The sequence below is a fragment of the Dermacentor andersoni genome, chromosome 2, assembly GCF_023375885.2.
Source record: "Dermacentor andersoni chromosome 2, qqDerAnde1_hic_scaffold, whole genome shotgun sequence".
NCBI lineage: Eukaryota > Metazoa > Arthropoda > Arachnida > Ixodida > Ixodidae > Dermacentor > Dermacentor andersoni.
This window is the reverse complement of record NC_092815.1, coordinates 35938472-35951899: the sequence shown is the minus strand read 5'-3', so window position 1 is coordinate 35951899 and position 13428 is coordinate 35938472. Positions and strand designations below refer to the sequence as shown.

Genomic DNA, 13428 nt, shown 5'->3' with positions numbered 1-13428 from the left:
GGGCATATCTCTGCGGGATGCAAAAATCCTAAACTAGTGTTGATGTCACTAACTAGTAACAACGAAAATCCGAAATTGCTAGAACTATACATTCGAGACCTCGTGGTAAACGGCAAACCGTGTCGGGTGCTTCGCGACTCGGCAGCCACAATGGACGTGGTGCACCCGTCGTACGTAGAGGAAGGCCAGTTCACGGGAGAATGTGCTTGGATAAGGCAAGCCGTGGAAACCTCCAGTGTTTGTCTCCCTGTGGCCAAGATTCGTATCGAAGGCCCTTTTGGAGTACTGGGCACTGAAGCCACCGTCTCGGCACATCTCCCGCCACAGTATCCATATTTGTTTTCTAACAAATCTGAGAATTTGCTGAGACGCAGGGGAATAGGGTTTAGTGATGGAATAGTGCAAGCCCTAACTCGTTCCAAAGCAAGGGAGCTCGCGGCCAAGGCAGTGTACGAATGTCCAGTGGTGGAGGAAACAGGTTTGAAGGAGGATTCGTCAACCAGCACCAAACAGGACAGCCCTATAGGGGATATTGCGAAAGGTACACTACCTAATGAAGAGGTCAGGAAAGCACCGGAGCCTGAAATGTCTTGAGAGGCAGAATGCAGAAAAAATTTATTGAATGTAAGCCCTGCCACATTGATTGAACAGGAAAAAGATTTCACCCTGCATAACCTAAGGCCAGACACGAAAGAACGTGTGGCCAAGCAGAACGTAAAATTCTTCAAGAGGGCAGGCGTCCTCTATAGAAAGTACACCAGTCGAAAGGGAGTACAATTCGATCAACTCGTGGTGCCGCATCCCTATCGTGAGCACCTCCTGCACCTGGTCCACGGGGGCTTTTGGACAAGGCATCTGGGCATTCATAAAACAAAGGACCGCTTACTGCAGAAATTTTACTGGCCCGGCTGCTTTTGAGAAGTGGAAGCATTCGTAAGAAGCTGCGACACATGTCAACGCATATGCAAGCCCGGAGATAAGGCTAAAGTGCCAATGAAACTTGGTCTTATTATCATGGAGCCGTTTCGCTGGCTCATAATAGACACAGTGGGACCACTTCCCGCAACGCAGTCTGGCTATCGGCATATTCTCACTGTACTATGCCCCGCAACAAAATTTCCTGAGGTGGTGCCCCTCAAAGAACTAAGCTCGGTGGAGATCGTCAACGCGCTTTTGTCTATCTTCGCGCGAGTAGGGTTTCCCGCAGAAATCCAGTCAGATCAAGGATCCGTCTTTACGAGCGCACTGACCTCGACGTTTCTGGAAATGTGCTCAGTGTACCACCCGCAGTCAAATGCGGTAGAGAAAGTCTACTCAGTCACGAAACGGCTTTTGCAAGCTCTTTGTTATGAGCACAAAGCCGATTGGGAAGTTTGCTTGCCTGCAGCAATGTTCGCGCTTCGAACTGCACCGCACGAGTCAACAGGCTTTTCAGCTTCAGAGCTCGTTTACAGTCACTGCCTTCGGTCCCCTCTTTGCATTGTTCAAGAAGCCTGGGAAGGCCGGGCGGACAATCCTTCGGTTATGGCATACGTGCTAGAGCTGTTAGACCGACTGCACACATCTCAAGAATCAGCAGGGCAGGAAATGCGAAAGGTAGGATTGTCATAGCATTACTATGACAGGACGGCTCGAACGCGATGCTTTAAAGTTGGGGAAAAGGTAATGATCCTGAAACGCTCATTGAAAAACAAACTACAGGTTGAATGGGAAGGACCAGTTGACATAATTCAGAAATTATCTGAAACAAACTACTTAATCATGGTACCGGGAAAATGAAGGACACCACAAGTGTACCAAAGCAATCTAGTTAAACCCTACCAGCAGAGGGAGGCCACTGTAAACATGTCCCTTAACCAACCTGAGGAGATGCCTGTTGACTTTCCAGAGTGAACATCAGTAACGGGGGCAAAAGACATTCACGAGACCATTGACAAGCTAGTAGAGCAGGTGGAGTTGAATCCCAATCAAAGGGCTAAACTGAGGGAGCTCGTGTTTGAATTTAAAGACATCTTCAGGCACACCTGGAAGGACCACTGCGATCGTTCACAATATAGAGTTAACCTCATCAGACTAAGTTCGTATGAAAGCTTATCGTGTTTCACCTCGTCAACGTCAAGTCATGGCCGCTGAAATAAACAAGATGTTAGAGCTAGGTGTAATCGAACCCGGAGAGAGTGATTATACCTCGCCTCTTGGTTGAGGTCCCAGAAAAGGAGCCGTGACCGTGTATCGACTACCGCAGGCTCAATTTAATCACGAAGGACAAGACCTACCCAATAGCGCATATCGAGGGAAGGCTTGAGAGAGTTAGCAGTGCTAATTTCATCTCCATGCTTGATTTAGTCAGAGGGTACTGGCAGGTTCCGTTGACTGAGAGGGCAAGCATGCTTGCGGTGTTTATTTCCCTGAAGGGAACCTTTTGGCCGAAAGTCCTGAGCTCTGGATTGAAGAATGCTCCCTGTTGTGTCTCTAGCCTTACGGACCAGGTGCTATGAGGAATGGAGGTCTTTGCACTTCCGTATCTCGATGACATAGCAATCTTTTCTTCATCATGGGTGGACCATATGCAGCACTTGCGAACCGTGTTGCGTCGTCTACGAGAGGCCAAGTTAACTGTCAAGGCTCCCAAATTCCAATTAGGGTGCGCAGCGGTAGCTTATCGAGGTCATGTAATAGGGCAAGGCCATTGTCGGCCTTCCTAGGTTAAACTGACCACAATAGACAACTTCCCGCAACCACGCACCAAGCGGGACATCAGGTCATTCCTTGGCTTGGCAGGTTATTACCAAATATATATCCCGCGTTATTCCGAGATTGCAATTTCTTTAACAGATGCTCTCATAAAAACAGAACTGGTCGGCAGCGGTGAGAGACACAACCCTGGAGAACGCAACAAATGGTGGCAGCGGAATCGTGGTCTGGTACCCAATCACCGTGCACGCATTTATAAAGCCCAATGCTAATCTCAATTACCTCAATTTCTTTTGAAGACAAACTCTTATGGTGCAGCAAATAAAGTTTCAAGCAAGCAACAAAAATAAGTAGCGAACACTGCTTAACTTTTCATGCATCACCCCTGCATGTGTAAAATTATTGCATAGAACACAAAGTCACACAGCTAGCGTGGCCACCTAGCGTGGCCACCTAGCATTGTAGCCTTGCAGTAGACACAAAAACAATAGGATTCCATCCGATTCTGTCGGCTGCCTCACTGGCTGTATAGCCATGAACGAATGTTGTCAATGAATACAGCGACGGGCAGTGGTCAGGGGCGTAGCCGGGGGGGGGGGGGGTCTTATAGGGCTTCAGCGCTGCCCGCCCCCCCCTGCAATTTTTTCGTGCTGTCCATGCACTGCAGACCAAAGCAACCCCTGGTGCTGGAAATCATTCTGGATTTTGTCTAGAATGTCTTTTTCACGCTCGAAAATACATTTCACCAAGAACATTGCGAACTAGGGCTGGATTTTGCGGCAATGCCCATTTACTGGGAGTAACATAACGCAAGCAGCCCCATCTGAGCACAAAGTTTCAAGGGCGCATTTATGGCGAACGAGCTCGCCACGGCATCTAGCGGAGGCCGCGGAATCTATAGAGCACATGAATGTCAATTCCGAAACTTTATGGATATAAATCTCATAAACTTTTGATATGAAAGGTGCACTGACATTTTCAGAAACTGTGCTTTAGATATTCAATTGCGGAACTTTGTGGGTTTAATGCTGTTACAGTGAACCCTCGTTAAATCGTAGTTGGCCGGCGCTCGGAAAAAGTATGTACTAAACGGTAGTACTAAACGGTAGTACTGTTTAACCAAAATAGCATTAAATCGCCCACTTACCTGTCAAAAACTGAACTCACAGAGAGTGCAATGAAAGAGGAAAAAAAACATGCAGTATTTATTCACTTTGCGCGACAAAAGTGTTATTTTCATTTGATGCCGCGGCGGCCTAGAAGCGATGACAGTGGCCTCAAACTTACTGAAGCTGCGAGCCAGATGTTCAGCCAGCCCCCTCTTCTCAGCACACACCTACATAGCAGATTCCTTGTTGGCGTTATGTATTCTCCGTTCTCGCGTGCGGTAGCACTGCAGATGTCGCGGGGTGCTTTTTTCATTGCTGGATGCTGTTCTCGTCACGACGATTGCACTCATGAGGCTGACGTAACACGCAGCTTCTGCCACTGTTGGGCCTGAATAGCCCATGCTGTTGCTTTCCGTGTCGTCCTCATCACTGTTGCTAGTCGACACTTCGGCAACAACAGAGGCAATGATGGTGAAAAGTCGAACCTCGTAGCCGACATCTCTTCGTGGTCACAGCAGCGCTACCGAGCAACTTCTTAGCATTCCAGATGCCGCACACCATAGTCAAAAGCAGATCCCTGTCGCGTGCCAACGCAGACTTCTTTGTGTCACGTTCGGTAGCACGAACGATGTCTAATTTTTCTTCAATGCTGAGCCCCTGCCGTTTTTTTTTATCCGAGCTTCGCCATGACGCGGGTCCTCGCTTGCACAATGCCACAACGCCCTCTGGCACGCCGCCAAAATGATGTTCACGTTGATGTGGCTTCACGCGCAAACACACAGGGCACTTGGAGGCCGTTGTTCCAATCTCTGAGGCTTGTTGTTCTGCCGGACCGCCCGATGGAGATGACGCACCGCCGTGTTTTCGCAACGAAAAATGGAAACACTACGTGTTAACCGATACGTACGCAATAAGCTAGTACGGTTTATGCAGATACAAAACACATTATGTTCAATGGCCGCTGAGCCGGGGATTTTACTTTACTACTTTTAAAATGAAACTACTGTTTAAGCGGGTACGGTAGGTTTTACTGTATAAACACTTGACGCCAAAGGTGCATTGACTTTTCTAGTCTTACATCGGAACACACAACGAGACAAGCCAAATCAGCACACTATCAGACCAGTTGACAAAGCACGCAGCGAGGTCCGATGAGATGAGAAGCGTGGTGGTGGTTCATTTGTGCCGCCATGTCACATAAAAAAATATTTTTTTTTTCACCTACGACAAAGCATCCATGTCAAGACACTAAAGTCAGCCAAGGTAACTACGTTCTTATTTATTTTTTCTACTTTGACTTTTATTGACAAGGACACATTGAGCCTCTTCAATTTTTTTGTTCTCGCTACCCTACCCGCTCGCTGCCAGAGCCAGCCAGAGCGCATACATTTTTCTCGTGTTGCCCTGACCACCGCGCGGCGCACTTCGGTGCGCGTTCTGTTTGCTCTGGCCGGCTGGATTTTCACCTGGCAGAGTTTTGGACGCTTGCTGGCTAGCAGAAAAGAAGAAGATACAATGGTCGCTCGCCCCCATCACTGTGGGGACTTGACGGATTGCACCGCATTCCCTTGAGCGCAACCTCTCCAAAAAGTCTTGTCTCGCCAGTGTAGGATACCGAGCAGCATGCGCATGGTTCTCGGTGGACCATGCGTCTGACATTTTCTTCTATATTCCTTCGGTAGCCACATTAGGTGCCCAAAGTAGGCATTCAGTTGCAGCCAACATACTTTCCTTTGCGTTTTTTTCATTTTGGCGCCCCCGCCCCACAATAGGAAAGAAAGAAACCATTGTTGTGGCGCAATGAATTGTCGCATGGTGAAATTTCGACTTTGTTACTTCTTTTGCGGAAAGTAATGGGCCACGGGACGCTTCAGTTGCCGGATACCCTTACTATGCTATTGCGATAGGAATTATATGAAAACTCCAGGTGCATTCCTGCCGTCGCCGTCGCCCTCATGTTTCGTATAAAGTCCAAGGGCAATAACATCGTGACCGAGCGCTGCATGCTGTATGTGCGAGTGAAAGCGTGGGGGTTGGGGGATGGAATGGGTGAGCCGACGATGATGACTCAGCCTTGTGTCCGCAAAGGAGAAAAGCGGGGGGCAAGTGCGTCGCGCGTGATACATCGGGGGGGAGTGGATGGCATGGGGGCAGGACCTAGGATTCTGTGAATCTGAGATTGTGCATGTTTATTTGCCTTGTTTGACACATTATATAGTGACTTTTTCTTAGATACGTAGATTTATTGGATACATATATATACTTAAATATCTTGTTGCGAGGTTTAGTGTATATGTGCAGTGAACTTTGTTTGCAGTGACACTTCTTGCCCTTTATCAAGCTGTATCTTCGCATTTGTATATCCCATTGCATCTTCACATTTCTAATGTACAAGGGCGAATCAAATGAAAGTGAGCCTACCCAAGTGCGCAATAATGGTTCGGTTCATTATATGCGAGGCATGCGCATAGTAGAGAGGCATCTCTCATTTACAAAAGTGACATGCAGGTGTGAGGATAAAGGTTAGTTAATGCTCTCATACACTGGGTTGAACATGGTTGCGTGACGTAACGGACGCTTCAGAAGTTGAGCAGCGTGGTGCCTTGAGGTTTTTGACAGCAGAAGGTGTTTCTCAAAAAGAAATTAGTCGCCATATGGCTGCCATGTACGTCGAACATTGTATTTCATTGGCCACTGTGAAGCGTTGGAGCAAACGGTTCAAAGAAGGACGTGAAAGTTGCAAAGACGATCCAAGACCGGGCCAAAGCCATCGTGCAGACACCCCTAACAAAATTGCAAAGGTTGATGAGCTGATGAGACAAGAACGAAGGATAAGCATCGACGAACTTGCAGAGCATGTGAACATCAGTCACGGTTAAATTCATGAGCATCTCGGTTATTGGCTCTTGTGTGCGCAATGATTGCCCAAGATTTTGAACCACCGCCAGAGGACGGAGAAGTTTGGCGCTGCTTTGGACTCATCTGATCCGGTATCACAATGAGGGTGACGACTTGTCTGCAATTGTGGTCGGGGACGAACCATGGTGCCACTTCTATGAGCCTGAAACATGACGGCAAAGCTTACAGTGGAAACATTCGAATTCACCACACCCAAAGAAAGCAAAGGCCATCATTTCCGCCGGAAAGGTGTTGTTGACTCTTTTTTTTCGATCGTCAGGGGCCATTACTGGTAGAATTTGCTAAAACTTGAGAGACTATCAACTGTTTCCGACATGGTGAAACCCCGGAACGGCTGCGTGTCGCAATCAAGAACAAACGACGCGGAAAATTGAGTAATGGGGTCATCTTGCTCCACGACAATGCCCATCCCCACGTCGCTGATGTGGTTAATACAAGGCTGGCAAAGTTCAAGTGGGAAACGCTGCAACATCCGCCATACAGCTCAGACCTGTCGCCTTGCGACTTCCACATTTTGGGGCAACCAAAAAAACAGCTCAAGGGAACCAGATTCGTGTCGGACGATGACGTAAAGTCAGTTGCAGACTTTTTGAAGCAGCAACCCAAGGAGTTTTACGAGACTGGAATCACGCGACTCGTTAATCAATGGGACAAATGTCTAAATGCTAATGGAGACTACTTTTGACTAAAGTACCCCGTTTGTCATATATTCGCATTGACTCACTTTCATTTGACTCGCCCTCGTATACAGTTAAACCTGGATGTAACGAACCTATATGTAACGAATTCCTGGATTTAACGAAGTTTTTGAATTCCCCAACGCTGCCCCCATTGAAGCCCATGTATTTTCGACCTTGATGTAACGAACGCGTTGCGGCGGTTAGCCTTGATGTAACGAACTCCCAAAGCTGATCAGTCATTACTTTTAGCACTTTTAAGGAAAATTCGGCCGAAGAAATGCTCTAGATTATTGAATATTAATGCTGTAAGGAGCCAGCAGCTACGCGAACGCCAGGGATTGCCGCGACCGAGCAAAGTTAGCGATGATGATGATGATGGCGGCAACTAGCGCCGCTCCGTGCCTAACGTAGCAGTCTTTTCAGGCTTTGCTTGTCTAGCGTGGCACCAGGTGGCATTGGTATCGGCAGCTGATTTCTCTTGCAGAATTATTTTGTTTCGTATGGATTTGAGGACAAGCATTCTTATTTTGTGATTTTCATTTGTTTGAACGGCTTAGACACACTTATGTGTAAGAATTCACTTGAAAAGCAACGCTGATAGCCGGTTCTTTCATTGCCAAGGCGCCGGAAGGGAGAGGGGGAGGGACGATGACGAACGATATCCGTCACTTTTTTTTTCTTTCTCTATGGATGCGTTGCATTCGCCATCTTGAGTGTTGTCCTGCGTTCTGCATGTGTGCGTGTGTCAACTGTGCTCTGGTACTGGTTTGTCCGACTTGTTTTGGAGGTGCTAGGCCTGCCTGTCGGCGTGTAGTCGTGCGTCTCCGCTTCTAACTGCGTCGTCGGTTGGTCGTGATGAGTTCTACTGCCAGAAAACGAAAAGTTCTGTCTTTTGAAGACAAACTCGCAATTTTAAATGCAGTCTCCGCGGGCGAGAAGAAGAAGGACGTTGCCACCCGTTTCAGCATTCCAGCGAGCACACTATCAACGATTTTGAGTGCGGAACACAGCATCAGAAATGCAGTGGAGTCGGGAACAAGCTCGAAGAAAAAAAGACTGAAGCTGTCCACATACACTGATGTGGACAAGGCAGTGTTCACGTGGTTTTTGGACACGCGAGCCAGAAATGTACCCATAAGTGGCGCGATCTTGCAACAGAAGGCAAAGGATTTTGCGTGTATCTTGGGTCATGACGATTTCAAGGCAAGCAACGGGTGGCTGCAGGGATTTAAGAGCCGGCACGGTGTCGTCGGAAGAGTAATCAGCGGCGAATCTGCCTCCGCAGACAGGGATGCTGCTGCTTCGTGGGTGGCTGACAAGCTGCCTGGAATCCTGAGTCGCTTCGAGGCGGCTGATGTCTACAATGCCGACGAGACAGCTCTATTTTATCAAATGCTTCCGGGCCGCACGCTAGCGTTAAAAGGCGATGACTGCCGCGGTGGAAAGCAGAGCAAGCTCCGCATAACGATTCTGCTGTGTGCCAACCTCAACGGCACAGACAAGCGAGTCCCGCTAGTTGTCGGCAAAAGTGCCCGTCCCAGGTGTTTTAAGGGAACGAAGCGTATGCCCGTGAAGTATGTGGCGAATTCCAAAGCGTGGATGACTCGGCCAATATTTTCTGAGTGGTTAAAGGAATTTAACCAGGACGTCAAGCGGCAAGGCCGTCAAGTTTGCCTACTGCTGGACAATTGCTCGGCGCACCACGTCGAGGGCCTGCAGCTGTCGAACATCGAACTGCATTACTTCCCGGCCAACTGCACGTCCCTAATACAACCCCTGGACAAAGGGGTCATTAACAGTTTTAAATGCTGTTACTGGCGCCGACTAATCCTGAAAATACTTCTCGACATCCGTCTGGAACGGGAGATGAAGATCGACATTTATCAAGCAGTCGAGATGCTTGCTGCCTCCTGGCAAGAGGTCAGGGCAGATGTTATCGCGAATTGCTTTTTAAAGGCCGGAATAGCCAAAAACGCACGGGCTGGTGCCGACGAGGAGGAGGCAGACCTTTCTACTCCGTCCAATGTGGCCAAAGCGTGGAACGAGCTATGTACTAACGGTGGTGTACCCGACGACGTTGAACTGACTGACTTTTTGTTTGCCGACAACGCCGCCGTGACTACAGAAGAAATGTCTGATGCAGCAGTAGCTGAAAGCGTGCAAAATCCGGATGGCGGTGATGATGGTGCTTGTGAGGCAGATCCGTGTGACGTGCTTACTGCAAAGGAGGTGATGAACGCAATGGACGTTATGCGCCGTTTCGTCGGCTCGCTCGACGATGAAGGAGCTCTACACGATTTAGCCTCTTTGGAGCGGCGTGTTGTGCCTACACTCGTGCCGAAGAAGCAAGCGGAAATTACGCAGTTTTTTAGTGTAAAATAAATGATTGAAGGGTGAGTTCACCTTCACGGATATATTGAGCTATTTGGTTTCGTTTCTGCATCATTCGTACGAGCCTTCACGCGAAACCTGCATGTAACGAAAACCTGCATGTAACGAAAAATTGCGAGCTTTTGTCAACTTCGTTATATCCAGGTTTAACTGTATTTTGCAGAACTCCTGCTTTTTTATACGTGCTCTCTGTCGCGACTATAATTTCGGTGCAATTACTCACAATACACGACCGGTAACAGCAGCTCCTGCACAATACATTAGAACAAATGACAGCGTCATTAAGATATTTCACTGGCTGTTGCATATGTACGAGAATGTAAACACGGTTCTTGAATGAAAAGTTTCATTAACATATTTGTCCTCAACTTGTTCATTTCATGGCCTTTACATTTTTCATATCAGCGGCATGCACTGCTTTGCTGGTTTCAAACTGATATAGTTCTAAATTTCGTGTGATATTTCCTTTACTTATTGAATAGACAAAAAACATGAAAGCATTGATATCAGTTATGTTGGGCACAATTTTTGGCACATACGAGTATATTCTTTTATGAAAAAATACATATTTTACTAGTTTTGACACTGCGTTGCATTAAGAATTCATTTGCAGCATCTTTGGCAATAGCAATGCAATTATTATTCATCTTTTTGATCCCTCGACAAATTGTTTAAGAGGAAGCTTTAGCTCGGGCCCCACTCCGACGCGGCCTATTCAAATACTACATGTAAAATGCAGAAACCCTTTTCTGAGATAACCTCTGGATCACTTTTAATGAAATTTGCTGCATTTGAGAGAGAAAGTTAAATTGTAGAGTCTGTTGGAAGCGGAATTTCGATTTAGGGCTTGAAATTCGTTTAAAATATTTCGAAAAATTTGAAAGTTCGAAAAAAAAAAAATAGGAGCACGACGTTTACAAACTAACAGCTCTGCATCAAGAACAGATATCGCGGTTCTGTCAACGGCATCTATTATAACAGTCAAAGCGGACAAATTTGGTATGTCAATTTGTATCTTACATGAATTGATTACATTGTGTACAAGGGTTCTGCAGAAGCCGCATAACACTGAATTTTTTTAGATTCATGTGTAACATATCAATTTTGTCCGCTGTAGATGTACTATTAGTATAATTCACAGAATTGTGATATCATTTTTTCATAGCTGAGTTACAGTTTTAAACTCGATAGTTTCGTTTTCTGAAAATTTTTTATTTTGGCCATTTTTAATAAAGAATTCACAACCTAAATGAAAAATTCGAATCCAGCAGTCACTAGAATTTAAGTTGTTCTTTTAAATGCAATAAACCTCGTCAAATTTGGTGCGGCGGGTGCGGAGAAAAATGAATTCCCCTTCTACACGTATTTAGATAGGAGCACCCGAGCTAAAGCTTCCTCTTAAAGGGGCCCTGAACCACTTTTTATTGAAGTGAAGAAAGACATTAGAAGTGAAGATAGGCTATTTCAGAACCACTTTGCCGCAAAAAGTACTTCAATGCATCCAGCAGAAGCGGAGCTATCAGCAATCAAACACGGCCTCAGCTGTGCTCCCCTTCCAATGCCTTGCACTGCGAAGGCTACAACGGAGACGTCCCCGTGGCACGCAGTTCAAATTTGCCATTTGGTGCCTATGCCGCGCTAAACGTAAGCCAAACGCGGCTGTCCTCAGAGAGCCGCAGTGCGCTTAGCCACTGGACTCGTGGCGGCCCCTCGCGGCGGCTGCAGTGTAGCCGAGGGCAGCGACCAATAGCAGCTGCGTATTGGAGTGTGCTTTATGACGAAATAAAGCACATAGAAAAGAGCAAGGATCATGGGGTTTTTGAAACAAGAGCGCTTGAGAAAAAGGTGACTTCGCGCTCCGCGTACGACAGCACAACTTGGCTGAGATGTTCCCAACAGTGTATGCTACCCGCGGACTATGTTATTTCACCAAACCCGAAGGGTGGTTCAGGGCCCCTTTAAGGACGAGGCCAAGCTGCAACGTTTGCCCCCCGCCTCGCCCTCGAACGAAATTTCTGGCAACGCCACTGGCAGTGGTGCCACATTTTTTATCTTATTGTGTGATAGCTTTCCCATTTTCATACCGCTGAAACTATAAAGTGGTGCAGCAATGGTGAATTTAGGTAAAAAAGATGACTCTTTTGGAGCAGTATGGAGCTACAAATGCTAGTCAGCACAGGATGATGCAATATGTGCAGCATTCCCATCACTGCTGTAGAAGACAATGCGACAAGCTATGATAGTAGCTGTCTAGGCCTGCTATCTGTCTAGGCACTGGTAGACACACCGACGTCCGTGCCATGGCACTCAGTGGTGCAGGCAAATTCAAGTTTCATGCAAGTAAATGGCTGATTAAAATGCTTTATGGACAGACACAACAGTACATGATCACACGTTTCTGCAGCATGCCCTGTCACCGTGCAGCCACCTCCCCACAAGTGCACCTCACAGCTGCTGTTGCCATACCAAACTATGAAAAACTTTCGTGACCTGTAAAAGAAATATCACTTACGGCTTCTTGTTATCTGGTTTCTTAAGCACCACTTTCTCAGGTCCAAACCTCTCAAAGAGTTGGAAAATGTGTTCCTGTAAGTATGATAAGACATACCATCACATCATTACTGAAGCAGGATTCCACGAAAACACAAATAAATTGAAACAAATACGCAACAACAAAATGTGAGCAATCACAGTTCCACTAATAGCTAATAAATTATAGATTAATGTAACACCTTTTGTCAATATTTTGTGGTGTTTTCAATATTTTGTGCACGTTTGGCAAGTTTTCTACACCCAAACTCTTCTTTTTGCAAAACGGTACATTCTTCCAATAAATGCAACTCGCAGTATACAGGTCTGTGTAGCACAATATGACACCAGCACACACACATCACAGAAAACTAGGAATAATGGGATGGTTCAAAACATTTTTTGGCTGGGCCTGATGCTCGCTTCAGGGGAGGGTCGCACTCGTCATCACCAAAAGTTGGGGTTTTAGCCTGTTCTACAATAAAACCAAAACATCGCTTTCCAAACTTGTCAATCAAACATGAAGGCATGGCTATTACATGAGCCTGATTATTACATATACACCTGGTAGTTAGTGGTTACGATATAAAACCCAGCACGTGCCTCAGATTTTTAACGTGCTCTGCGAGCTGTGCAGTCACGGAGGTCATGCCAAAGAGCCACACGTTTTCAGTCATGCTTCACTTCCTGCAAGCCTTAACGGCAGAGGGTTTCCTTTTCTCTGCTAGTTTCGGTATAAAAGACACCTAATCTGCTAGCTTATCATAATGCATCCACTCTTACTTCAAATGTAAAATTTTACACAGACACTGCTCTGTATCAACCCTATCAGAAATTAGGCTTTTTTTTTTTACACATTACAAGATCTTGTTGCGATTGGCCTTAAACTTTCTGGATTGGCTTTTACAAAGACTTGGTTAAAAATACAGTTGAACCTCAATATAATGAAGTCGGTACTAACTGGCAATTAAAACGAATTAAACGAACCTCCTCAATATGGTTTGGCAAGTTTGCAAGGAAGGCTTCCTTTGACTTGTCAGTGCTGCTGTCCTTGGAACCTAAAAAGAAATCAGGGTTCCAGTCAATATACTGGTAGCACACACTAC

The 13428-nt window shown here is 46.4% G+C and overlaps 1 protein-coding gene across 2 annotated transcripts in view; it reads right to left on the bottom strand.

Annotated features, from left to right (window-relative positions):
• Positions 1-13428, bottom strand: part of LOC126542462 (uncharacterized) — a 106026-nt gene that overhangs the window by 85506 nt on the left and 7092 nt on the right. For both annotated transcript variants that reach the window (XM_055077262.2, XM_055077261.2), the window contains exons 5-6: positions 13310-13380; positions 12306-12379 (exon numbers count right to left, since the gene is read on the bottom strand). In XM_055077262.2, coding sequence (XP_054933237.1) covers positions 12306-12379; positions 13310-13380 — 145 coding nt within the window. The remainder of the gene's footprint in view (positions 1-12305; positions 12380-13309; positions 13381-13428) is intronic.